General features: G+C 41.5%; 8 protein-coding genes across 9 annotated transcripts; 5 read left to right on the top strand and 3 right to left on the bottom strand.

Annotated features, from left to right (window-relative positions):
* Window positions 1–158: 158 nt before the first annotated feature.
* Window positions 159–7,727, bottom strand: LOC117149659. The gene is made up of 3 exons (XM_033316809.1): window positions 7,419–7,727; window positions 2,517–3,056; window positions 159–216 (listed from the first exon to the last, which is right to left on the bottom strand). The coding sequence occupies exon 2, from the start codon at window positions 2,883–2,885 to the stop codon at window positions 2,655–2,657; it is 231 nt and encodes a 76-aa protein (XP_033172700.1). The 5' UTR covers window positions 2,886–3,056; window positions 7,419–7,727; the 3' UTR covers window positions 159–216; window positions 2,517–2,654.
* A 766-nt stretch (window positions 7,728–8,493) lies between these two features.
* Window positions 8,494–9,365, top strand: LOC117141320. Its single transcript, XM_033304717.1, has 2 exons — window positions 8,494–8,730; window positions 8,787–9,365. Exons 1-2 carry the CDS (start codon window positions 8,633–8,635, stop codon window positions 9,322–9,324), a joined length of 636 nt encoding a protein of 211 aa, XP_033160608.1. The 5' UTR covers window positions 8,494–8,632; the 3' UTR covers window positions 9,325–9,365.
* A 161-nt stretch (window positions 9,366–9,526) lies between these two features.
* On the bottom strand, window positions 9,527–10,635 carry LOC117141314 (FAD synthase). The gene has a single exon (XM_033304704.1). It carries the CDS (start codon window positions 10,565–10,567, stop codon window positions 9,803–9,805), a length of 765 nt encoding a protein of 254 aa, XP_033160595.1. The 5' UTR covers window positions 10,568–10,635; the 3' UTR covers window positions 9,527–9,802.
* Window positions 10,636–11,571: 936 nt separating this feature from the next.
* On the top strand, window positions 11,572–12,166 carry LOC117143479 (vitelline membrane protein Vm34Ca). The gene has a single exon (XM_033308195.1). The coding sequence runs from the start codon at window positions 11,622–11,624 to the stop codon at window positions 11,979–11,981; it is 360 nt and encodes a 119-aa protein (XP_033164086.1). The 5' UTR covers window positions 11,572–11,621; the 3' UTR covers window positions 11,982–12,166.
* A 127-nt stretch (window positions 12,167–12,293) lies between these two features.
* LOC117143462 lies at window positions 12,294–19,557 on the bottom strand. 2 transcript variants are annotated; one of them, XM_033308177.1, is made up of 7 exons: window positions 19,395–19,557; window positions 18,885–19,318; window positions 15,150–15,281; window positions 14,614–15,029; window positions 14,479–14,551; window positions 12,805–14,097; window positions 12,620–12,748 (listed from the first exon to the last, which is right to left on the bottom strand). In XM_033308177.1, the coding sequence occupies exons 2-7, from the start codon at window positions 19,314–19,316 to the stop codon at window positions 12,620–12,622; spliced, it is 2,475 nt and encodes an 824-aa protein (XP_033164068.1). In that variant the 5' UTR covers window positions 19,317–19,318; window positions 19,395–19,557. The 2 variants fall into 2 exon arrangements, with proteins under 2 accessions (XP_033164076.1, XP_033164068.1); XM_033308185.1 differs by lacking the exon at window positions 19,395–19,557 and having other exon boundaries at window positions 12,294–12,748; window positions 18,885–19,316.
* Window positions 19,558–19,956: 399 nt separating this feature from the next.
* On the top strand, window positions 19,957–22,197 carry LOC117150745 (dynein intermediate chain 3, ciliary). Its single transcript, XM_033317778.1, has 2 exons — window positions 19,957–21,712; window positions 21,777–22,197. Exons 1-2 carry the CDS (start codon window positions 20,165–20,167, stop codon window positions 22,110–22,112), a joined length of 1,884 nt encoding a protein of 627 aa, XP_033173669.1. The 5' UTR covers window positions 19,957–20,164; the 3' UTR covers window positions 22,113–22,197.
* A 160-nt stretch (window positions 22,198–22,357) lies between these two features.
* Window positions 22,358–23,166, top strand: LOC117145840 (probable steroid-binding protein 3). Its single transcript, XM_033311651.1, has one exon. The coding sequence runs from the start codon at window positions 22,450–22,452 to the stop codon at window positions 23,032–23,034; it is 585 nt and encodes a 194-aa protein (XP_033167542.1). The 5' UTR covers window positions 22,358–22,449; the 3' UTR covers window positions 23,035–23,166.
* Window positions 23,167–23,396: 230 nt separating this feature from the next.
* LOC117150956 (60S ribosomal protein L24) lies at window positions 23,397–24,245 on the top strand. Its single transcript, XM_033318135.1, has 3 exons — window positions 23,397–23,491; window positions 23,607–23,682; window positions 23,748–24,245. The coding sequence occupies exons 1-3, from the start codon at window positions 23,487–23,489 to the stop codon at window positions 24,132–24,134; spliced, it is 468 nt and encodes a 155-aa protein (XP_033174026.1). The 5' UTR covers window positions 23,397–23,486; the 3' UTR covers window positions 24,135–24,245.
* Window positions 24,246–24,263: the final 18 nt, after the last annotated feature.

Below are 24,263 nucleotides of genomic sequence, written 5' to 3'. Positions count from 1 at the left end.
ACATATGCTTTTCAATGATTATGGTTTAACAATTGCACTTTACACACACACAAAAACATTAGCTTATAGCTCTCTTTAAGCTAGATTTGAAAATATTTAACTTCGTTATTGAACTATACACATATATTTATATATATATTTAATTCATTTAATTTGTTGTAACACATGTATTGAAATAACTGATGGTTTTTACTATAGACAGCAATCGAATGAGATCTGAAAATAGAACAAAAACAAGTAAATTAGTTATGGAATGGATATGAATACAAAAGGCTCTTTTTTATATTTCAGTCACATTCTTGCCCACCCAACTAAAACCCTTTATCTAATTTCCCAAAAAGCCATTCCGTGACCTTGCCAAAAGCATTAATAACAATTCCCTTCGTATAATTTGTTGTAAATGCATGCGTAAGCGGCGCTAACCCAAAAGCAACGCCCACCGAACAATTTGATTGCACAATGGCTAGACACCAGCTACAACAACATTTGGACAGGATATGCTTACGTGGTCAGTGAGTGTGTGTGTGTGAATTGGTATAAAAACACATAAAGGATAATAAAGGGTTTAGCTACGCATACAAATGACAAAGAATATATATCGGGTCACATGTGTTTGTCTGTACATTTTCATAAAAATGTTTTGTGTTGCACGGTGGTACAGAATCGAAAATATATATCTGAGTCGAGTGGAAAATCTATTTTAATCAGGACTCTATAGGTTATTTCGGGAATGCTTTTCTTTTCAGACACACTATGTACCTATATAAACTTTTTTATAAACTTAACAAACTAAAATCAATTTTAAAGAACAAAAAAGCTAGAAACTTCAACTTCTTGCTGTAAATTAATACTTAAAGATTTGTAGAAAAATAATATATGACTACTTCAAACGTATAAGATAAATACATTTTCATTCGCCTTATTTCTGCATATAGATCTAATAATTTGGACCTCTTGTCACAAAATCTCATTCATTTTGTTAATTCTTTGTATTTTATCTACCAAATGGAACCATCTGTGGCAAAGGCTGCCGAACAACAAGATTCAGATCCCATTTGTTCCATTTACTGCACGTTTCATTCATGTTCACAAAATATCGAAATTCACTTCAGCCTATGACATATGGGTACAAATATTTACATATATATAAGAATGCTAGCTGTAAAGCATGTTCCTTCCAAGGATTTAAAATTCGCGTAAAAATCCTTGAGCCGAAGAAAGCACCCGAACTGCATGTTTACGGTAGCCATAAAGTCCGATAATATAAAAATAAATTCAAAGCTGACAATATCAGCGCAATAACGACTGCCTCCATTTACGAGTTGCCTCTGCTGTAAATACGCTGCTTACGACCATACAAAGGAATAAAAATAAAAGAAAATCATTTAAGGTAGAATTACACTTTTCCGACTTGAGGGACTTATGGTTTTACGAAATATAAAAAGGGAACCAGCCAGGCTGCTCTCTACTTTCCATGAATGGAAATGGAATTTCATTTAATATTTTTATACCAAAATATTTTTATAGCGGCCGGCAAAAATATCGTGTAAATATTTATGCGCCTAAAAAATCGTTCAAACTGCAATTGTTGAATAAATAATTCGTAAACCGTTCAGACACTCGTCAAAATTTAAAGGCACATTTAATTATTCATTGGGAATATTTAAAAATTGTGGCTCCGCGGATTAATTAATTTCCTGGCAGTAAACGAATAAATTATAGCCCCTGGCTGTTTTTTCCTTATTTTTTCCAGAAACCTGTGGCCCAAAAACCAACAATAATAAAAAAAATACCAGAGCCTCACCCACGCAAACCGAAAATGTAGGTCAGCAATGTGAATTGAAAATCAGAATAAAAACAAAAACAAATACCACATACTCAACACACACATGCGGGGCTAGCAGGGGGTGTGGGGTGAAGTGTGTGTGTACTTCGAGCTTTGTCGCAGTGTAAAATCAATTTTCATGAAATGTGCCACGCGTCGTATGAGTAATCAGCGGGTACAAGCCAAGCAAACAAAGCCAGGGCACAAACAAAAAGCAAACCGTATGCGTAATTCGTATATTGACGGCGGCAACATATTGCGGTATAAATCAATTTAGCGCTAATTTCAATAAACCAAACAGCCCCGTAAAATGCCAATTGATATAACTCGATAAGTAGAAAATATGGTGGAGTAACCCATGCTAACTAGTCTAGCATTTTAAAACCCGTGACTATTTTTAAAAGACCTTGCTAGCAGTGCAGCCCAGTAAATCAGGTAGTTTCTATTCTTTATGGTTTATTGATAGTAAACCCCATTTAAAAAAATCAATATAGTCGCAAAGAACACATGTTAAAAAAGTACTTAAATAATATATAGCACAACATAAACGGTTTCACTGACAATTAACTAAAACTTAAGATGAAATATAAGTAGGTGTTTACACAGGTTTCAGATTCAATATTTCGCAATAACTAACATATACCACTTATAAAATATTTCCGCCCAGAAGTAGGCAACACAAAATTTTTACCTTTTCTATGAGTTTAGTTGAACAATAATTTCTGGTTCGCTTTTGTGGTTTCAATATGTTGGCATTTATCTATATAATTGAAGCATTTTTGGTTGGAGATTGAGTTTCATTGCATGGGGTAGTTTGTGCCTTTCGTTTTCATATCATTAATACAATGATGATGAAGTAGCAGCAACACATGAGAATCTTAAAGTTGGGCAATTTGTAGCCTTTGTGCTTTTGTTTGTTTAGCCTGGCCTGCAGCTGCAGTTGAAGTTGGAAGTGCTCGTAATCAGATTTGGATGTGCGGATGACTATGTTCTCTCCACCTTCATGGCCACCGTCGCTGTGTTCACCGAATTTAATGTCTTTGCAGGTTTTTATGCACATTTTCTACGATTTGACCTTTATTCTGCGACTCGGATTATTCAGCGAGGGAATTTATTTGATTACACTTTCACAGTTTCACAATGGCTTCTCCCTGTGTGCTCATTTCCCATTGCAGTTTATACGCGCAGTTTGTTATCAAAATCGGGGGTTTTCATGGCTGCCAAACTTTTCCTGTAGCCATTTCGATAAAATATATGAAAAACCAAAGAAGAACTTCAGTTAAAGTTAGTTGATCCAACATTTGCTTGCAAATAAGCCAAGAGGTTAATAAACATAAAATGGAAGCACCAACTTAAACTGAAAGGAAATACAAGCTTTGCTCGTTGAGGAAAAACATCAAGGAGAATAACACTGACCATGATTAGCAAGGAAGAGGTCTTCGTAAGGACACCGAAAGTTTTGTGACTTTTGGAATAATAAAATCAAAATCATTCCTATATATTACCTTAGTACGTTAAAAAGTTATTGTAATGCTTAATTATTCAAATATAATTATAACAGAATAAATAAATATATACATTCTCAATTTTAAACACTTTTTCCAACACAAAGAACTTTTAGACGCTGTTTAAATATAGCCCCTGGTTTAAACAAATATTGAATAACCTCTGATAAGCCGATAAAATATTTATATATATTTCTGCACTGGTATCAGATGTATAGAGAAAAAAATGGGCTACTCATACTTTCTGAAATTACGATAAGTATCTGTAAGATAAAATTGTTTCTGTGAAATGTATGCTTTTACTTTTCTTGGCCATGAAACTCTTCGTTTCCCCAGCAGTTAACTTAATCGCGCACCAGTTTCAATCTACGGAACCGTATGGCGGCATATAAAATATTAGCCAATGGGTGAGGATGCTCCAGGGAGTCCTTTGAGCTGAGCGAAGGAGACAAACGTGTTTAATTCAATCTCACTGGGAAATATCACACATACGCCACGTGCGCCCGAGCGACAGGCCCACCTGGGCATAAGCTGGGGTATAATTTTGCACAAGTTTGCAACTTTCACTTTTCACTTCATTTGACGCGAACTTTTGGCGCTGATATTGAGACTGCTGTCAGTGCCAATTGTCGCCGTTTTTGCGTTCTGTGTGGCCGAATGGCAAACGCTTTGCTCGCTGCCGTTTTGTATACTAAAGGACATGGGTTTGCCACTGGATGGCAAGCAGCTGCGTCCTCAGGTCCTGTGGGAATAAAACTCTCTCTCTTCGCTCTCCGGTTTTCGGGCTATTCTGGCTCTCCAGATTCGACGGAATGTGTATATGCGCGCGCATGAGCATCCGGAGAGTTGCCAACTTGGCCAGTTCTGTTCCTGGCTTCTTGTTTATAACAACAACAGTTGGGGAGTGTATATAGAAGGCCCTAAGACGTCGATTGTTGGCCATGTTTTCTAGCTGGTATGGCTGGTATGCTGTTGCTATTGCCCGCTGCACTTAACTTGAACTTTTAGAGCTGTCTTGTCGAAAAGTTGGCAGCGGACTACTTCAAGGCTTTTTAAAAGATTTCACTTCACGCTGAGACATTCAGGCGTTGGCCTGGCCAAAAGCCCACCGACCCACACTCGTGCATATGTGGCAGCTTCGTAGCTTCTTAGCCACATCCATGCGCTGCTCACACGCCCACCAAACGACTTTGAAACAAATTCACGTTGGCCTTTGGCTTTGGCATTGGCCACTCTCATTAAAGCCAGAAGTTATTGTCTTATTTGGCATACAGAGCGGAATATATGTACGACCATAAGATATACAGCCCATCAAGATGACTAATTTGATCCTTTCAGCTTAGTGTCTGTCAATGAGTCTATAATGGAGGCCAAATGACTGCTCACAATGTGGGTTAGCGCCAAAAGCAGCCTTGATAAATACGAGTTCATCTCAAGTCAGTAAACAACTCTTGCTAAAAACTATGAAAAAACTATATCAAGTATGTGTGTATACTGTATGCATTTTTCGACTTTCTTAATTGCATTATCAAACAAATTGATATTTTGCTTAATAGTAAATTCTTTAAACCTGGCTTTCTCTTTAAAATTGCTTTCCACATAAATTTCAATTGAAATCTTTTCACGGTTTACTGTGGGAATTTCTGTTTTCGTCCTTGAATTCTCGAAAATTGCTTTTCGTCTGAGCAGAATATCCATCGATATACCCAAACAGAGTGCGGTTTGGTTTTATTCGGATTTGTCCATAGCAATACATATAGCTGCTTTGCATATCAGCTCAACACTTAGCACTCCCAGAGACCTCCATACCCCTCCCATCCGTACGGGGTGCTATACGGAATAAATTCGAGGCTGGCTTGGATATTCAACGAATTATCATCTCGCAGTGCACGCTTCGGCTCCGTACGTGCCGTCGCCTGGATAACCAAGACTCGGGCGCTTTCGCCTGTCCTTGTGCCATGGATGTCCTGCTCATCCTGCCCGGTTCCCACGCGATGCCCAGTCCAGGCCAACACCCACTTCCTATGGATGGCTGTGGCCACGGTCAAGCTGCTTATCTCACACAAAACACTGGTTGCTCTGGCGAAAGAAAACGACGCGACTTGCCAAACAGGAACTGGAGCAAAAAATCGCAAAAGTGAAATGTCCAAATCGTTTCTATTCAAAGCGGCGAACGAAAAATAGATTCGCAAAAATTATACACAAGTTTATAGTGTGCCAAAAATCAGGCGGCTTTTTTCCTGCAATTCAATTGTTTGATTCGTCTTTGCTTCAACAAGTTTCGTGTTGAAGAACGACCATTTGGTTGAGTAAAAGCCTCTAGGTGGAGATCGTAAAACAATTCAAGAAAAGAAATTCGCATAACCCTCGGGCACGAATAAAAACCGAGCTGGCAAGGATATGAGAAGGATTACGGCCAAGGCAGTTAAAAGGCAGTTTTATATTCATTACAAGTCAAGCTGCAGGGCCAAAACAACAGGAACAACAAGCCGGTGGGAGAAACCACCAACAAATGGCAACAGCAACATCAACAATTTACGACTCCAAACCGAGTTGTAGCACTTTTTTTTATAGTTACCATAGCTCAGCTCACACAAAAGCTAGTTTTTATTCCTGCGCACCCACACTCTTAAAATAAACGATAGTAAAGAAGTAGAATAAATGTTAGGGGATTTTATAACTTTTAACCAATATTGACGTACCAACATTTTGTGAATGAAAACAATCAAAATTATTAATAATTGAAAATAATAAATAATTTTCTATGAAATAATGTATTTATAGTATTCACATTGGCAAACATCAAATTTTAAAAGTTATTTATAATTTGATTAATATTTCAAGTGAAAGTTGTGTTTATTATTAAAAACTAAATTAAAATTGCTTTTAAATAAACTTCATTTAACATTAACAGATAACAAAATTAAAGCTTTGAAAGCGAAAACTTTTTAGGAAAGTTTGTAGCCTAAACACTTCTGTCACCCAAGTTACTTGAAATTAAAGTATAAAGTTATGAAAGTTGTAAGTCAAACGCAGGTTCATAAAACGCTTTAAAGGCATTTGATGAGGAAAATCTAACAGCAGAACTATTGAAGGACGAGTTCGCGCAACATCACTCCAGCGCACATATCCAGTATATAAAATATATATATATATATTTATATATACCTATACATGCTGTAGACACACCTAAGGTGAAGCCCCAAGTTGGCTTAGACAACGGCGAAAATATTGCAGTGGCGAAGCACGGGAACAGCTGAAATGCTGAAAAAGTGAAAGTAATGGCCAGGCCAAAACTTTTTCTTTGGCTTAACTAACCTGGCTGAAACTCTACTCCGCTCGGCTCATTCTGAAGGACTTTCGCAGTCCGCATTTGTTCGTTTCTGCCCCGTGCCTCTTGCAATTGCTTATTTGTTTTGCGCTAAAAATTAAGCGCCACCGAAAAGTTTGCTGGTTTGCTAAATTACTTTACACGCCACTTGAACACGCAGGCAACGAACAATCCATTCAACGAACATGGGCCAAACAAAAATTTAATTAAATTAAGAATAACAGATAATGCCGAACAAAAGGTGAAACCTGAAATAAATTAAGTTGCCCAAAATGTAGGTTTAAATAACAGCAAACTCTTCTCTCAAGCGAATATATTGTTTTTTTTTTAATTGCATGGTTTTTTGTTTTAATAACAAAATCAATTCATATTAAATGCAAAATACTATTGACACCACTATTCAGACCATTCAAGGTCCTGTACTTTTTCACAATATTCCCTCACTGACATCACATGATGTTGGCCGCCCATCAATTATAATAACGATTGCCTTTCAATGGGAATAAGTGATGTTATCAGATACCGAGCACAGCAATTACTCTGCACACAAACTACAATCCATAGCATTCGTTTCTCAACTGATAAGTGGCTAACTTGTCTAAGGAATAGCTCAAATAAAACAGGATACAGAAAGTGAATTGGATAAAATGGTTAAAGCCAGTTGGCCGCCTTATATCGGGCCATTTCTGCCCGTTTGCCATTAAAGTGCCACGCATAAACGAAGCTGCCTGATAAGAGATACATTTTTTTTACATACTTTCGTTTAAAGTTTCAGGAGACGACAGCCACAACAACAGGACGAAGGATTTAGCTTTTTGCACTTGACACGCACGTTGACATTTAGTTAATTCAATTTAATGCGGTTTGATTAAATATAGCTGGTTAATATATTAGTCGGCGAACAACACACGGATCTATTCAAGCTCTTTTTATAATGGAAAATAATTTATGTGTATTTATATATCTATTCGTTTTATCTTTGGGTATTTCATTTAGCTACTGTTGCTGTTTGTTGCTTTGGGGAAATTCTTCTGTATATTATTGGTTCGCTTAAAGGTGCTGTGAGTGTGTTAACGAAATGAGGAAAGATTGTCTACTGAGCGTGCGAAACGGTTCCGAGTCCCGTCGAGCCCAAGGAGAGTTGCCTTCGCCGTACCACGGCGCGTATGTGTGATATGCGTTTCGTTTTGTTTTAGCAAAGTGCGCGCGCAAAATGCCAAACAGCTGTGCCGTCTCAGCTGCTGTTAAAAGGCTGACAGAGAGAAATGGAGAGTGTGCTGAGAGAAAGTCGTCTCTCGGGCGCACGCTCACCGCAGGACGAAGGGGTGCGGGGTGGCGGCCATAGCTGTGTGCTAAAGTGAAAGTAGCCTTGTTGATTAACATCCTTCAGAGTTTACCCACATTGGAAAGGTCGCCAATTTCACTGATAATAACATTCGTCCATGTTGGCAATGCTCCCACAGCTGTTGCGAGAGCGAAGCGGAAACGGAAAGAGCGCACCGGAAGTGACTTGGCCAAGTGGCATTTCCCCAAATGAATTCAAAAGGCAAATATTCGTATTAGCCACAAGAAGGAAAAGGAAAATCCTTTTTATTTCCTAATTAACAATAGAGAAATGTGACACCCATCATAAATGTGTTAAGCTTTCCTATACAACTACATAGTAAGTAGAGCTTAAATAACATCTAACATTAATTATCTTAAGAAATGCAAATATGGGAGATATTCCAAAGAAAGCAGCATTTAAAATACAATATTGTAACTCAAACCTCAAACGTGACAGTATATCACCAGTGTTAGCTATCCGAGAAATAGAATTTGTTCAATCGTAATCATTTCAGCTACTTTTACATGCCGGTTTGTACGCCGAACACGATTCCCCAGCAACCGGGAAATTGACAAAACCCAAGCATAAACACTATATAACGCTGTGAACTCAAAAACTCAACAGCACTCAGCGAAATTGGCGAAATGTGGTACAAACCGTATATGGGAATAATAATTTTGTACATGCTGGCCAGCGGTGGAAGAGCCGTACCCACCGAGTTGACCAGATACACTCAGTTGGGGTAAATATTTCTAATTTTGTACTCTTTAGAACAATACAATATTGCAACATTCGTAGACAAGTACCGTTAGCGGCAGTCAACAACAGCGTGGTGACCACTGATCACTTGGGCCTTCTTCCGGAGACATCATCGGTAGCTCCTGACTTCGAATACTCACTAATAGGCGAGGATCCGCATGATCAGCAATGGTTTCGCGTCAGTCTTACTCCGAAAACCAACAAAACTGGCTACCGGGCACAGTTTGCCACTCGAAAGCATCCGCCCTTTAATTCGCAAGTTGCCCACCGACATGATAAGACCATTCAGGATCTGCTTAACTGGCTGGACCGTTCCGAGGATCAGAGTCTGTGGAAAGTTTATCGTGATATTTTAGAGTACGCACCTCAGGCACAGTCATCCAGTCAGGAGTATCCCAATCGTAACGAAGTCGAAAAAGAGAAAAAGGCGACACAAAAGCAGAAATGTCATAGGCGCAATCACCGACTGCTCCTGGTGGATGGCGAGGGAACCAGTACCACGACATCATTACCGCCAAGTAAACTCCAAGCTCAACCGACACATGAGCTGGTTTATTTCATAAGGGAGCCTAAGTAAACCCAAAGAAATAGCAGCTCTAAAGACGTAATATTCGGGTTTATAATATTTATTTCTCATTATAAAGAAAAGTTTACAGAATAAATATCAATTTTTTAAGGTAATGGTAACTTATAGATAAACAAATAGTTAATTTAATACATCAAAATTTCAACATTTAAGACCACAGAGTTCCTGAGCTTTTGGTGCGAAAAGCTTTGACAAAACTCACCAAATATCTAAAACTTTTACTAGCATTTCTCTTATACAGTATTTACAAGTTGTATAAGGGGCTAGGCCGGTTTGTTCAAGCTATTCGAATTGTGTGATAAGCGAAATGTGAACAAGTGAAATGGGGTCTCAGCGAAGAATTGTCGGCCCAGTTAGCTGACACTTGCTGCTCCACTTTGTCTCGTTTTGGGTCGGGAAAAAATGAAAAGAAAATCAAGTCAAGAGCAGAGCCAGAAACTTTGAGCTTGACCTGAACTTTGGCCAATGATTATTGTTTGGATCCGCTGACTGAGGCCTGGCCATGCTCATCCCTGTTGAGCCGCTCCAGGCGCTCATCCTCCAATTCGTAGGCCGGTCGATAGGTCATCTGGTCCAGCTTTTCGTCGTAAGCCAGCAGACTGGGATTGACCCGCGTTGAGCTGCGATCTCCCAAAGATGTGTAGCCCTGATCGTAGAGGCAGCAGTAGGGCAGATTGTTGGAGCGCAAATAGCTCCAAATGTCGTGGTAGCTCCACTCAAGCAGCGGAAAGATCCGCATCATCGCTGGCCATCCGTTGTTAGTAGGTTCCAGCTCGTATAGATTGCAGCTTTCAGGATCGCTGCGCCGGCAGCCGAGGAAGATGGCCTTCACCTGGGAATCCTCGGCTATCAGCTGCTCAAAGGCAACCTTAAGGACTCCTTCGTATCGCCTCAGCTGTAGTCCATAGCGCTGCACAGAATCATCCACGAACTTCTCCAGCTCCTCGAATGGATTTGCAGACTTCACGTATACCGCTTCCAGTGGCATCGAGGGTGGCGTAATCCTGGCCAAAATATCCAGCAAGACTGTGCAATCCTTGCCACCATTAAAGGACAGCATCATCTCATTTGGCTTATACAAAGTCATGGCCCGTTTTATTACCTCTTCAGTGTGCTCGAGTTTGTCCCTCAATTGGTCATTCGATTCACTCTTTTCAACTGGTGGAATATGCAACCCACGACTTGTGCGATAATGACCACAGACTTTGTGCCAAAATTGCGAAGCGAGTTTCATTTTGACGAGATAAAATTAAACTCAAGCCCTTTGGTTAATGTAATGTAATGCTTTGGATAATGTAAATATAAAAGCAACATCGATTTTTGAATTGAAATAAAGCATTTTATGATTTCTAGATTCCTATTATATATTATTATATATTATTATTATTATATATTTTTATATATTATATAGGTCACAAATTTTCTATGTGTTTGATATTGAAAATAGACTTAAGTCAATGTTTTCAGAGCTTACAAAGACTAATAAAGATATTTCTGTTTATCTACGGTAATTTCTCCCAGAAATATAAAATTAGAAAATAGTTTTAAAATTCAAAATTTTTAAGAACTGAATAAAATGAATTAATCATTTAAAATAACAAAAACCACTTATAACTATGCACAGCTAAACAAATATTTTATAATTTTTTTAGGAAAAAGTGACGTTTAAAATTTTTTCTAAAGAAGCAAATAAGTAACCTTTAATCAACAGATTTTAAAGAACTTCATAAAGAAGGTTTCTGCAAAAACAATTGTTGCTATGCAAAAACGTAAACGAATATTTTTTGCAATGACCGCATATTCGGCACGCGACTACAAATTCTTGTGAAAAATTAAGCTCATTGAACTAAATAAATATTTAAGATATAAATAATTTATTCACATATAATATTAATTTTATTACATTTATTTCAATTGAGTTTAAGTTGTTCAGTAAAATAATATAGCTCAATGCAAAGCTAAGTACATTCAATTCTTGGTGCTTCAACAAATTTTAGTTCCGTTACTTCATTAATTTACATTTTTGGCATGCGACAAATTGTTTACTCAACAAGTTCAGTGGCCCAAAAAAAGTAGAGGAAATGTTTGTTCTTTTCGCTTTCTGTTGGCCATGCAAAAAAAGCGCCACTCACGTCGACTTCGAGGGGTCGTTGGGTAAACTGAAAACTTGGTCAGTGCTTGCATCTGCACTTTTCATAGCATTGCATCGGGTATATAAACCTCAAGTGTCGAAGCCAGAAGCATCGCAGTCTGCTACCAACAGTCTAAGAAATCATCAACCAATCAACATGAAGTGCATCGCCATCGTCTCCACCATCTGCCTGCTGGCCGCTTTCGTTGTCGCCGATAAGGAGGATAAGATGCTCGGCTCTTCCTACGGTGGTGGCTATGGCAAGCCCGCCGCTGCTCCGGCTCCATCCTACGCCGCTCCGGCTGCCGCTCCCCAGGCCTACGCCGCCCCAGCTGCTCCATCCTACGCCGCCGCTCCGGTCTCGATCCCGGCTCCTCCCTGCCCCAAGAACTACCTGTTCAGCTGCCAGCCCAACCTGGCCCCAGTGCCATGCAGCGCCCCAGCTCCCAGCTATGGATCCGCCGGTGCCTACTCGCAGTACGCCCCCGTCTACGCTCCTCAGCCCATCCAGTGGTAAACTGGTCCACAGACTCCACTAACCCCTCCTGATCACCGACAACAGCAATGCATACAAAATAAAAAAAATATTTATGTTTAATCATAAAACTTGAAACGTTTCAATTTGGGGGATAAAATGGGTTAAAACCATTGAAAATCGTGCCTTAAAGATCAACTGAAAACATTAAAAATTAATTGATATGAGTTGGTCGTTTTTAAAAGACTGATTATATTTGATTAGCTTCAATGATCTATAGTTATTTTCTCAGAAATTATTGTTTTATTGACTCGCCCTTAAATTCATAACTTTTAGAAATTTAACAACTTTTTATATAATTCTGGTAAGTTCCTCTTTAATTATTGACTTTATCTTGTTCAAACCTTTTCAGTTAATAAATTTTTGTTAAAATAAGAACAATAAACGTTAACAAACTTTATGGCTTATGTATTAGAGTCGCTGAATGAAACAGCCGAAGCACTTGGAACCAGCTCACTATAAAGTTATAACTACACGAGTTGTTTACAAAATGAAATAAGTGTGAAATAATAATGGCAAATGTGAAGACATAAAAAATAATTAAATTCGTTTTGCTCGGTTTAGAAGAGCTGTCAATCCAATCATTTTCGTTATTCTAAAAACGAGTGGTTGACACCTTATTAATAATCATCCGGATCAAGCTCATCGTCAAAGAATCGCGCTGCCTGCAACTGTTTTCTTATGGCTCCCACTTGAGTTAGGATTTTAGGCGATGATGTTGAAACGGAGAACTTTTGCACTGCAGGAACCTATAATGAAATCCATGTGTAAATTTTAACATTTAATATTAAATTAATTCACTCACTTCCCAGCGCTTTTTTAGATTTTCAATCTTCCGCTGTCCGTTCTCAGCCAAGGGTGCACCTGTCTCCTGTCGCGTCATTTTGGGCATCTCCCGCAGCAGCGGCATCGATAGATTGGGACCGGCAGCTTCCCGAAGAACAACATCTCTCCTGGCCAATGACTGCGGTGTCGTTTGAGTGCCCCGATGGCGGGACTCGCTCTTGCTGCGATGCAGCTCCGACTGCTTTAGCTTTTGATTCTGCTTGGTGGCCAGATCGCCGTAGTTCTTGAGATAGCGCGACAAGCGCTGATCCGTCTGACGTCGCACCCGCTCCACAGTCTGCTCATCGGCGCTGTCCAGCTCGAAACTGGTGTTGGCACTACCCGAAGTCGCTGGCAGTTGTTCGAGGATAGACGGCTTCACCGGCGTTGCCTTGTAGTCGGCATGGAATACCGAGTTCCGCGCTATGTTAACGGAATATGGTGGCGACACATCGGCCAGATTACTCGACGTAGAGTCCTTGGCTGGTTGCACAGCATAGTTTAGTTCCAGAACTTGAAACGAATTGTTTAAAGGCGGATCTCCAAAGGATTCCTTGTCATTAACATGAGTGCGCTCTGTGTCCCTGCCGCAGGCAACTTCCTCCAGGCAAAACGTGCAGAGATTTCGGCGACAGTTCATGCAGACATTCCGTTCCCGCTGGCATGCCCGGCAGACATCGCTTTTGGTCAGGCACTGGGGGCACATGGCGTACAGTCGCTCGCACTTGTGACACACCAGAGCGTAGCTGCTCTGGCAGTTATGGTCGGGATCTTCCTCCCGAAAATCACCCCGATCTCGTTCCTCCTCTCTCTCCTCTGAGTCTTCGCTCTGTTTTTCCCCATTGTCTCCAATCTGCTTGGTGTCCTTTTGTTTTAGTTTGAGGGCCAGTTTCCGCTGGCATCGCAGACAGCAGCTCTCGTAGCTCTTCAGCGGTTCATCGCAAAGCGGACATATCTTGTCGCACAGATGGAAGCACTCGCGCTCGATTTTGGCCATTTGAGGCACCTCAAAGTCCAACTCAACGGCCGGCGGCAAGGGCTGACCGCGTCTGTACTCGTGATGTGCAGAGTTACTGAAATATTTGTACACCCGATTGGTGCTGCTATCCGTGCTTATATTGGTGGTGTTGTTGGTTTTGCCTTTGATGCGCGACGTCCTGGGCGTCTCGGCTAGATTGTTGGTCTCCTTGGCGTTCAGCAACTGGGCATCCTGTTCCAGCTTAGCCAACAATTGCTCGCGCATCAAGCGGTTCTGTTCCGAGTCAATGCGAGCCTGTCAGCATAGTGAAGAAAAGTAAGAGGAATTTTATTCAATTAATAACGCTGGACTCGAATGCAATTAGCTATCATTAGATGTGGATAAACGAAATCAGAGGCCCTAATATTCCTATCAATTACAACTAATAACCTACACCATTTATTTTGGTCCCAAACATAATGGTAATACCAATCAACGACAATAGCGCGTAATCGAATTTTCTGATATGTGATCTTAATCTAGTTATATAAATAAACTGAAGGTTCTAGGATTAACAAGTTAACTGGTCGATCAATACAAACGTATCCTGGGTTATAGAAACTATGACAATTTTAGTTTGAATATATGAAAAATGGCTTTTAATAACAGCAGTAGTTTTATCAAATAATATATTACCTTTTCAGCTCTCACGCGCTCTTTTTCCAACTGCTCCTCCAACTGTATTGTCTTCAATTGTGCCTCCAGTCGCCTGTAAGTTAATATTCATAGTAAAATACTAAGATGTGCTACGAAAAATCAACCTTATATTACCTGGTCAAAGCCTCCTCCTGTCGACGCTCTTTTTCTCTTAGCAATTCTATGGAGCGACGTTTCTCATCGATTTGCTGCATCAGATCCCGCTGGTAGTCCTTCTTCCGAGCTGTTTCCAGCTCGGCACTTCGCAGGTTGCGCTCCATAATACCATCTCCTGTTACAATGTTCGACAGCTCTACATGTCCCAAATCCTGGAGGAGTTTATGACGTGTTGTGCCCGGCCGAATTTTGGGCGGCACATAGTTGGGATTACTATTTACAATTAACTCTAGGTCAGTCTTATCCGTTGTGCTGTGGTTCGAGGTGCTTGTGCTGGATTGGCTTGAGCGGATTGGTGCTGGAACCGCAGTTGGTTGTGTTGTCTTCCTCACTTGTTCCGCTTTGTGATGCTTGCTAGCCGGCGGATGGAGCATCTACAGGAGTAAAAGCAACATGATAAACATGTATTGTAAGCTCGTAAATCTAACACTACGGGGCGTCATGAATTTTTGCACATAATCAAACTATTTTCATGGTAATATTGAAACGCTTACCTGGTGCTTGAGAAAGTTCTGCTGGTTCTCGCGCTGTCGCTCACGCAAATAATTTTGCCGCTTCTGATTTTCATTGTTAAAGCCGGGGAAGTACGAATAAAATGTGTCCGTAACCCATTGCTCCATATCATCCTGCGTGCGAGAGAGAAAACGAACGTGAGTGGGCCGTCGTCCTTACTTGTGAGTGGTTCCTTTGAGGGGTAAGTATATACATATGTATATATCCACATATTCCTTATTCCTTATCGCGCCCATTGCTTGTTTCTAATTCCCTGTGTTCCCTTCGGCGACACTAACCACCAGCAAGAAACTCGTATACATTTTTACATGTGGCATGGGCCACAAATTATTCTGGCTTCGTTCCTCCTCTGCTTTTGGGGTCAGCAGCACCAGCACTTCACCAGGAGCTGCTCCAGCGAACACTCCACAATGCCTACTGCCATTTTTGCACATAATTTTTATGCCGTCGACGGCGCAAATCGCGTGCACCGATGGCATCAACAAAATTATATATAATACAAACATCAAACTTAAGACAAGGGGTCGACTAAGCTACTACCCATGTACATGTCTTATAAGCATAATATAAAATCGTAAGTAAAACATCTGGCTATAATATGTAGATATACTTTATCCGTACTATAGGCTCCAGTACCCTTTTCTATTTGTGGATCACAAAATATATAACTTAAAATCATTTCTTTGTAGTATTCAAGTGTTTAGGGGGCTGTCACCATGTTTTTGATTGGCTACCTTTATCCACAAATGCTTTGTTTTGTGAAGGGTAACAAAAATAATAAACATAAAGGACGAGGCGCTTCGTAAAACGACTGAAGGCGCCTTCAGCACTCGGCTGAGACGCCTTTCCACGCCAGGTTATCAACAAAACCCAGCTGTTTCAGCCCACTGGTGTTCCTTTAGTCGAAGGGAACCTGCACTTCAATTTATTAGCTGCATGCATTACTACGCTTCACTCACTATTAACCCTGATGATGTGCGCCTTAATTAAAGTGGGTTTTAACGTTTTCATCATTTCAGGCAAGTGCCTGAATGGTCTGAGGATATCCGAGTAACGTTTCTGCGTTGCATAATTAAGTGCAATTTATGAATATGATAGTTAATAGTTGGCAGAGCGTTCAGTCCAGCGATGAAAGCTGTAAAAGCAAAGCCTTTCCAGTAATTTAGGTCAAGGGAACTATCAAAATGAAGACTGCAAATCGGAAGAGTAAGTGTTGGCAAGAAGGAATTCAAATTACGGGGTCACGCAGTTCATCTCAGGTGGGGGAAAAGGTGGGCTCAGTTTTTCTTGTGCCATTAACCGAAGTCAAGAGCCCAGAAACAGTGGGTGCAATTTCATATTGAGGTTTTCAGACATCGACAACAAAATAAAGGAACCTATATATATTATTCGATTCCTTCCACATTTTCGACTTTGGCATTTTAAATATTTTTTTTAATATTTAAAACCACCTTAAAGTTCTGGCACCCACTGTGGCGAACTTTAACGACCCGGCTTACTACGTCCATTCATCGGATCTGATTGCGTGTCGCATCAAAATTGGGTTAACTAAGTGCCAGGTAGTTTGTGTACGAAAAGCGCGAAAATTAATGAAAATGCGTACGAAAGCTGAACGGGACTGGAATCCCTTTGTTGTTGTCACGCATCTCTCTAAGTTCAAGGACATTTAACCGATTTTTGAAAGGTATTTTTAATTCTTCGACAATCAGATGACCTCAATTTAATTCAAAGTACATCATAACGATTAGTCCAGCCATCGCTAACAACCTTTTTAATCACCACTTGTCTGCTCACGTCCTTGTCCAGGTCATGACTTTCATTCACAGTACATTTGTAAACAGCTATTGGCAATCGACTTTCGTGCTTCATTTTGGCTTTACTAGTTTGACTATTCCTAAAAAATATATGGAATAAACTACTTTCTCTGGCTTTGTGTGGCTTTTAAATGCATACTTCATATTCATAACTTCCATATCCATTATCATTCATCAGCAGTTTATAGAAAACATTGCAATTGCATATGGGCGTGTCTGACACTTAAAAATTGTGCACTTTCACACCAATGCACTTTAAAAAGGGAAATGAGTCGGCAAAATTAATCCTTTTAGGAAATATGGTAGAAGGTATAAGTTGGAATATGAAATATGAAGAAATATTCTTTTATAACGAGCTGTCTAGCAGAAGACAGACAGTTTCTTGATATATGTGAATAATTTATATTGTATATAACTATGTATATATTATTGGTCTGCTTGTACATTTTTAGAAATCGTTCAATATTTGCTTTACGTCACTCTGATTTTTGGGTTAACTTCTGGCGCTCGCCGGTTTGCAAATGAAGTCAATTAGACTGCCTTTTTTATGGCGTTCCGTTCGTTGATTTTGATTTGCCGGCCATCAGCGGCACGCCTCACCTCATAAAGGTGTATTTTGTGGGTATATAGGGTATGTTTGCTTTAGAGAACCGAATTGGCACTTGGTAATTTCAAGTTCAGGCCAAACAAAAGCAAGCGCAACAAACGAGCTTCAAGTTACAACTGAGAGCGGTGCCAGCCAATTCATTAGGCGAATGGTCGCCTGTTCACACAGAGCCAAAATGGTTGGTAACTGGAGCACGGAATCGACTTGCCACAGTAGAAAATAGTAGCAACTAGAAACGGGCCATGCAACATTGATAACGGAAGGAAACGAGGCCACACTCAAAACGCAACAAAACACGGACAAGTCTAACGAAATAATGTGAATAATTAAAATGTCCAACTAATTGCGCTGCTCTCTAATCCACACACACGCGTTAGGTAGGCTGCAAACTAATAGGCTATGCAATCCAAGCGGTAGGGTGAGCGATTTGACCAGCAATTATTTAGCAGCCCTCCGAGAACTCAAAGCATTTAAATAATGCAAATTGAAAACCGGAAAGTTTTGTAGGCATTTAACTAAGTTACAAAGAAAATCTTAAGGTTTTGCAATTGCAATGGGAATTTTTTTGATATAAATTATCAAATTGTAATTGCTTGATGCTTATGAGCATACAGGTGCTTGCAAATCACAAGGAACTAATAAATACACTTAAAACGCAGAACTTTTTATTATTGTTGTTTTAAACAACATTTTAGGAAGCATTATAGAAGCCCTTTTTAGTAAAGGCTAAAATTGAATTTAAATTGTTCGAAAATATGTAAATTGTTATATTTTTATCAATAACAACATAAATAGTAATATATATTATACTTAAGGCTTTCTAAATGTCCAGGACTCACCAAATTGCCCACAAGTATCTAGTTAAGACTAAGAGCACTGTGAAACCTTTTTTGCAACTAAGGCGATGATTCCGAAAAAATTGAGTTTGGAAAAGCTGAGCAGCGCAACGAGGCGTAGAGAAAACCATTTCGCACATTTATGGCCAATCGCCAGACAAATTGGCGATGCGATGCGGTAAGAGGCGCCAGTGAAGCGCAACGCACATTCTAGAGCTCGATCTTCAACGCTGATTCAATGGATCTGCACCGAAATCAAACTCAATACGGAATAACGTGCATCCTGTATAAACTTGTTCAACAAATATTTATATTTTAGTGCATGCAATTTAATATGAATATTGCTTTGCATGCCTAAGTCAAAACAATTTTAATACTTTAAAACTTTTGTGGTCTAGAGTAATGGGTACTACCTTTAATACAATTATATTCAATACCCTATTCTTTCAGTGCACTTACCGAACGATGAATTGGGAAGCGGTTCTCACTGAGCGGCCGCTCGTTCTCCAAATTGCGTCGCATCGACGCATCTGGCGACTTATACGGACGAGCGCTGCCGACGAGCAGCTGGCGCTGATTCGCTAGCTCCTTGGTGGACTTCGAGGGGTGGGAGGCCAGCACACCCTGCTCCTCCTCCTGCTGCTGCTCCTCCTCCTCGTGCAAGTCCAAGTGAAGTTCTTCGTTTTGGCCGCCGGTTGCCAAGGAAGACGATTGTGTGGCGAGTTCATTGGACTCGGTGGACTCCGTAAACTCCTTGGCCCTGCGACATTGCACTTTAAAGTCGTTTGACTTCATTAGCTGGGCGGCGGGGCGGGTATTTTGGGTGCCCAGGCGCTGGCGATCCTTCTGCAGTTGTTGGCGTTCCAGGGAAAGGAATTCCTGCAGATCCATTTCTAAATCAACAGTTAGTGCAGAGGGTTATCAAAACAGACAAAGTACATCATCCACTTTGCATAGACCGCAACTCACCATAATGCTAAATGCTTAAATTCTCTTTCGGGCATTCAATGCCAATGCAACAAAGCTTGCTCTGTACTTTTTACGCACTATTTAATTGGGTTAATTAGGCGTTGCTTTCGAAAAAGTTGAATGTTTTCCGCGTTCTAACAATGCGGTGTGACCGCATCTTGGCTACCTGTTACTACCCGCAACAGGCACACTAACGCGTTTAGCAGCGTTTGTAAAATGGTCTCCCGAATGCTGTAAAACCCGAATGCTGTAAAACACCGGAAACTGTTATTTCACTGTTAATTAACAGCGTTGGATTTAAAATATATTTGAAATAATATATAAATAAGTTGCCTTATTTAAGGAAATTTCGAAGGAACTACAAGATAAATAGGTAAAAATTATATGTAACTAATAAATTTAAATCTTACATTCTAGACTATATTTCATAATAGTAGTTATGTAACTAATAAATTTAAATCTTATATTGTAGACTAAATTTCATAATAGTTTTTAGGAACAAGCTTTAAAAAACACGTTTTCCAAGAGTAAAAAGTCAGATATAAAAGCATATCTCTACGCACGGTTTCATTAAATTTCATAGATTTGTTCAAGAAGGAAACACGTTAAAATTACTTTGTTATTTTTTCCAGTGACGGTTTTTAAAACCTAATACCTACAATCATTCCGAAAAGTAGCACTCAGGGATATTCGCATATCTCCGCAATTCTTATGATATCTGTGATAAAAACAAAACTTATATATATTTGATAGCTGTTAAATCGATTGCAATGGGAACCTTGGGCAATCAGTTCATCCTCTCGCGGGAGCGTCGCCGGTTCGGGAGGCAGTGCCTCTTCACGGACCGCAACGAGATGATCCTCAGTGTGCAGCCGAGTGGACGGCTGCGCCTCAAATACATACTGCGCAATCCGATTAACGAACGTACGCAGCTGAGCGAACAGTATGCAGCATCTTCGGTGTTGACACACAACGTGACCCTGGATTCCCATGGCTTGAATCACTACGAAGGCGGCTGGAACGTCAAGGAGGTCAACATGATGGACGAGGAGTCCACAATGCGTTATCGCAAAAAGGTCGAGCGCGATGACTCCTGGGGCATCGAGGTGAACCAATTGATGCACGACGCAATGGACATCAGTTCGGCCAACAATGCAGTCAACATCTACGAGGACTTCTTTGTGGATCTACCAGAGGATTTGGGCCGTGGCATCAGCATGAAGATCGCTGCCAGGGGTACCCATGTCTTTCATGATCTGTGGATCCCATCGCGAAAGCTGATGACGTGCGAATGGCTTAACAATGATCCCAATCAGTTTCTCCTGTTCTTTTCCAATCGAATGAGCCTGACACCGGACTACACAAAGCAGTTGAACACGCTTCCCGATTTCGGCAACGATAATCCGCATGCATTCTACATTTGGAACTTGGATGATGCCACCCGACCGGTTGCCCACTACGATTCAAGTAGAGTCGTGCGGGTCGCCAAGGTGTGCATGCGGGATGAGACCTACATGGTGGGTGGACTCCAGGAGGGTCAGGTGGGCTTCTGGCTAACCGAGAACCAGGGTGGTCCCAAGAGCATGTGCCCTCTGGAGGCGTGTCATCGCGAGGCCACCACGGCCATCTGCTGGGTGCACTCGAAGCTCAACACGGAGTTTTACTCAGGTTCGCTGGATGGGTCCATCAAGTATTGGGATACCCGGGATCTTCTCATGCCGGTGCATGAGGTGCTGGCCGAACCGGATCCCCAGACAGTTCAAAATCGCCAGGATGCACATGGGGTAACTTTCCTCGAGTTCGAGTACACCATCCCAGTGCGCTTCATATTCTGCACCGATATGGGTTACTTGTTCGTGGGCAATCGCAAGGGCACCAATCCGCAGGATACTATCGTTGCTGCCTATCAACTTTTTGCCGGTCCCATTCGCTGCGTAATGCGTAATCCGTTCTTTGTAAAGAACTTCTTGGTGGTGGGTGATTGGCGGGTGCGGATCTGGTCGGAGGAGGTGAAGAACTGCCCCAGTACCTTCTACTTCCGCCGGAAAAACCAGGTGCTGAGCGGTGCCTGGAGCACGGGACGCTGCTCGCTGTTCTGCATCGGTGACGACAAGGGCAATTTGGAGTTTTGGGACCTGCTGATGTCCCACACCCGACCGATTCTCACCATCAAATACAAGTACGCCGTCACCCATCTGGTGTTCAAGCCGGATGGAACAATGCTAACCGTGAGCCTGGCCAACGGCGATTGCCTGATGCTCCGCTTGGAGGAGGGTATGCGAAGTGCCACCATCAAGGAGAAGTCTCTCATGATGTCGGTGAGTGGTGATTACCATCTCTTTCAGATCCCAATGTTTTCTAATGTATTTCCTGAAAGTTCAGATGTTTGAGCGGGAGATACAGCGCTGCAAACTTCTGGAGGCTCGCGAGGAGGAGATCAAGTTGAAGAAGCGCCTGACCACCATCTTCTTGGAGGAGGAACGCAAGTCCAGGGAAAAGCTGGAGGCCAAGAAGAAGAAGGGTCAGGCCAAAAAGGAGATGGAGCCGAAGGTTGAGGACGAGGCGACCATTTTCCTCAGGATGATCGAGAGCGACTCGGAATTCAGCAAGGCCCTTCTGGACTTCAACGAAGCCATGGAAAATATCGCCATACAGCGTTCCAAGCGCACTTTCGCCATGGAGCGCACTGTATTCGAGATGCATCAGCCCATCCCTTGATTTCCCTGTTATACCTTGACCAGCATTTTCTTACAGCATTGTATACCCATTTCTGCATTTCAATAAAGCAATAGCTATACTTTTATTAAGGAGTGTAATATAATCGATATGGATGTTCCACAAGGTTCAAGCTATCTCAAAAGGGCTAATACGTATCCCGGCATCGGTATCGAATCCCCTGATTTATTGGTGTGTACTTAAATTTTCAGAAAAAGAAGGCCTAACTAAATACTTCAGTCAATAAACAAAGGACAGCCAGTACAAGGCAGTCGTCAGGGGAGTTTATATACAATTTTTTCACTTTATTCATCCAGACTCTGAAATTGGGAGCACCAGGATGGCTGACAGCTCCAAGGGCATGGAACACCCCACCAGCTGGTACTGCAGATTCTACAATTCCGTTAGGGAAGCACCCATCAATGTCCCCCTTTTGATCATATCGTGTGTCCTGTTCTACAAGTTGGGGTTTCTTGTGCGTCGTCTGAGCGGCGAGGAACCACACTTCAGTGATGATAATGATCAGGAAGTGGATCTTCCGCCATTGCGGCAGGACTTTACGGTTCGGGAACTTCGGAAATATGACGGCACACGGGCGGACGGTCGCATCCTGGTGGCTATCATTTTTAATATCTACGATGTCTCGCGATCCGTTCACTATTACGGACGAAATGGCGTTAATCCAAACTATGCCGGTCGGGATATTTCGAGGATTTTGATCAATTCACCAGAGTACTTAAATGACAGCGAGGATTTTGATGATTTGAGCGACCTCTCAAGCAACCAAATGAACACATTGCGGGAGTGGGAACAGCAGTACAAGCAGAAGTACCCATTTGTTGGAAAACTCAGGGAGAAACTACAAATAAATGACACCGACGAGGAGGATTTGGAGCTGCAGCAAGCGGATCCAGTGGTGGACTAAATATGAGTTTCGTTTCAAATTATGCGCGCATCGACACAATAAGAGTAGCTTCCATTGTAAATGACTTAAAATTTTAATTTGTCCATTCCAAAATTGAGAAAAACGTAAATAAAATTAGAAAAAGATAAAAAGTACAGAAAAATTGCACAGAATTTTACAACTCAATTTCTTTTCCTTTTTATTTGAAGGTTTTGAGGGTTTTGCATTGCATTACATTGTATTTTTTATTGTATTGTGTGTATTTTATAACACACAACAAATAAGAATACAAAAAGAATGCCCTTAATATTTTGAATTCTGTGCGCCTAACAGCGCGCAGTTAACAGCACGCCTTCGGCACGTGGTGGTATTTTTTAGGTCTTTTCGTCTGCCCGTGGCAGCCACACTAATTTGGCTCTGCTTTTCGTTTCCACTTCCGTTTTCTTTTCTTTTCGTGTTTCTACGCCAGCAAGATGAAGTACGTTAATGAAAAGCGTTGAAATGCTCGGTTAATTATGGTATTCGGCATTGTCTAACCCCATTTCGGCAATAGTAAACAGTGCCCCTGCTAATGAGAGTGTTTGTATTTACAGAATTGGCTTGTGCGCATTCAGCGGGTACAAAATCTACCCCGGTCATGGCAAGACCATGGTCAAGATCGATGGCAAGGTGAGTTTCCGGCGAAGATGCTCTAGCGATATAGGATGGCTAATGAACTTTGATTACGCTTTCAGTCGTTCACCTTCCTGGACAAGAAGTGCGAGCGCTCCTACCTGATGAAGCGCAATCCCCGCAAGGTTACGTGGACCGTGCTGTACCGCCGGAAGCACCGCAAGGGAATCGAGGAGGAGGCCTCCAAGAAGCGCACCCGCCGCACCCAGAAGTTCCAGCGTGCCATCGTCGGCGCCTCGCTGGCCGAGATCCTGGCCAAGCGTAACATGAAGCCGGAGGTGCGCAAGGCGCAGCGCGACCAGGCCATCAAGGTGGCCAAGGAGCAGAAGCGTGCCGTCAAGGCCGCCAAGAAGGCTGCTGCCCCCGCTCCCGCCAAGAAGTCGGCGCCCAAGCAGAAGGCCGCCAAGGTCACGCAGAAGGCTGCTCCTCGCGTCGGAGGCAAGCGGTAAACACCTGTCGCCGGTAGTGATGTGCTAAAGTTAGTCCAGGATTTAAGGAACCACTCGTGAATTGAAAATTAAACAAACGCCGCGAATGCGAATTCGTGGTGACAAAAAAAACGGTCGCGTGTTCTTTCT

The sequence above is a fragment of the Drosophila mauritiana genome, chromosome 2L (genome assembly GCF_004382145.1).
Source record: "Drosophila mauritiana strain mau12 chromosome 2L, ASM438214v1, whole genome shotgun sequence".
Classification (NCBI taxonomy): domain Eukaryota; kingdom Metazoa; phylum Arthropoda; class Insecta; order Diptera; family Drosophilidae; genus Drosophila; species Drosophila mauritiana.
The sequence above is the reverse complement of the archived record's forward strand: the minus strand, read 5'-3'. Positions and strand labels throughout refer to the sequence as shown.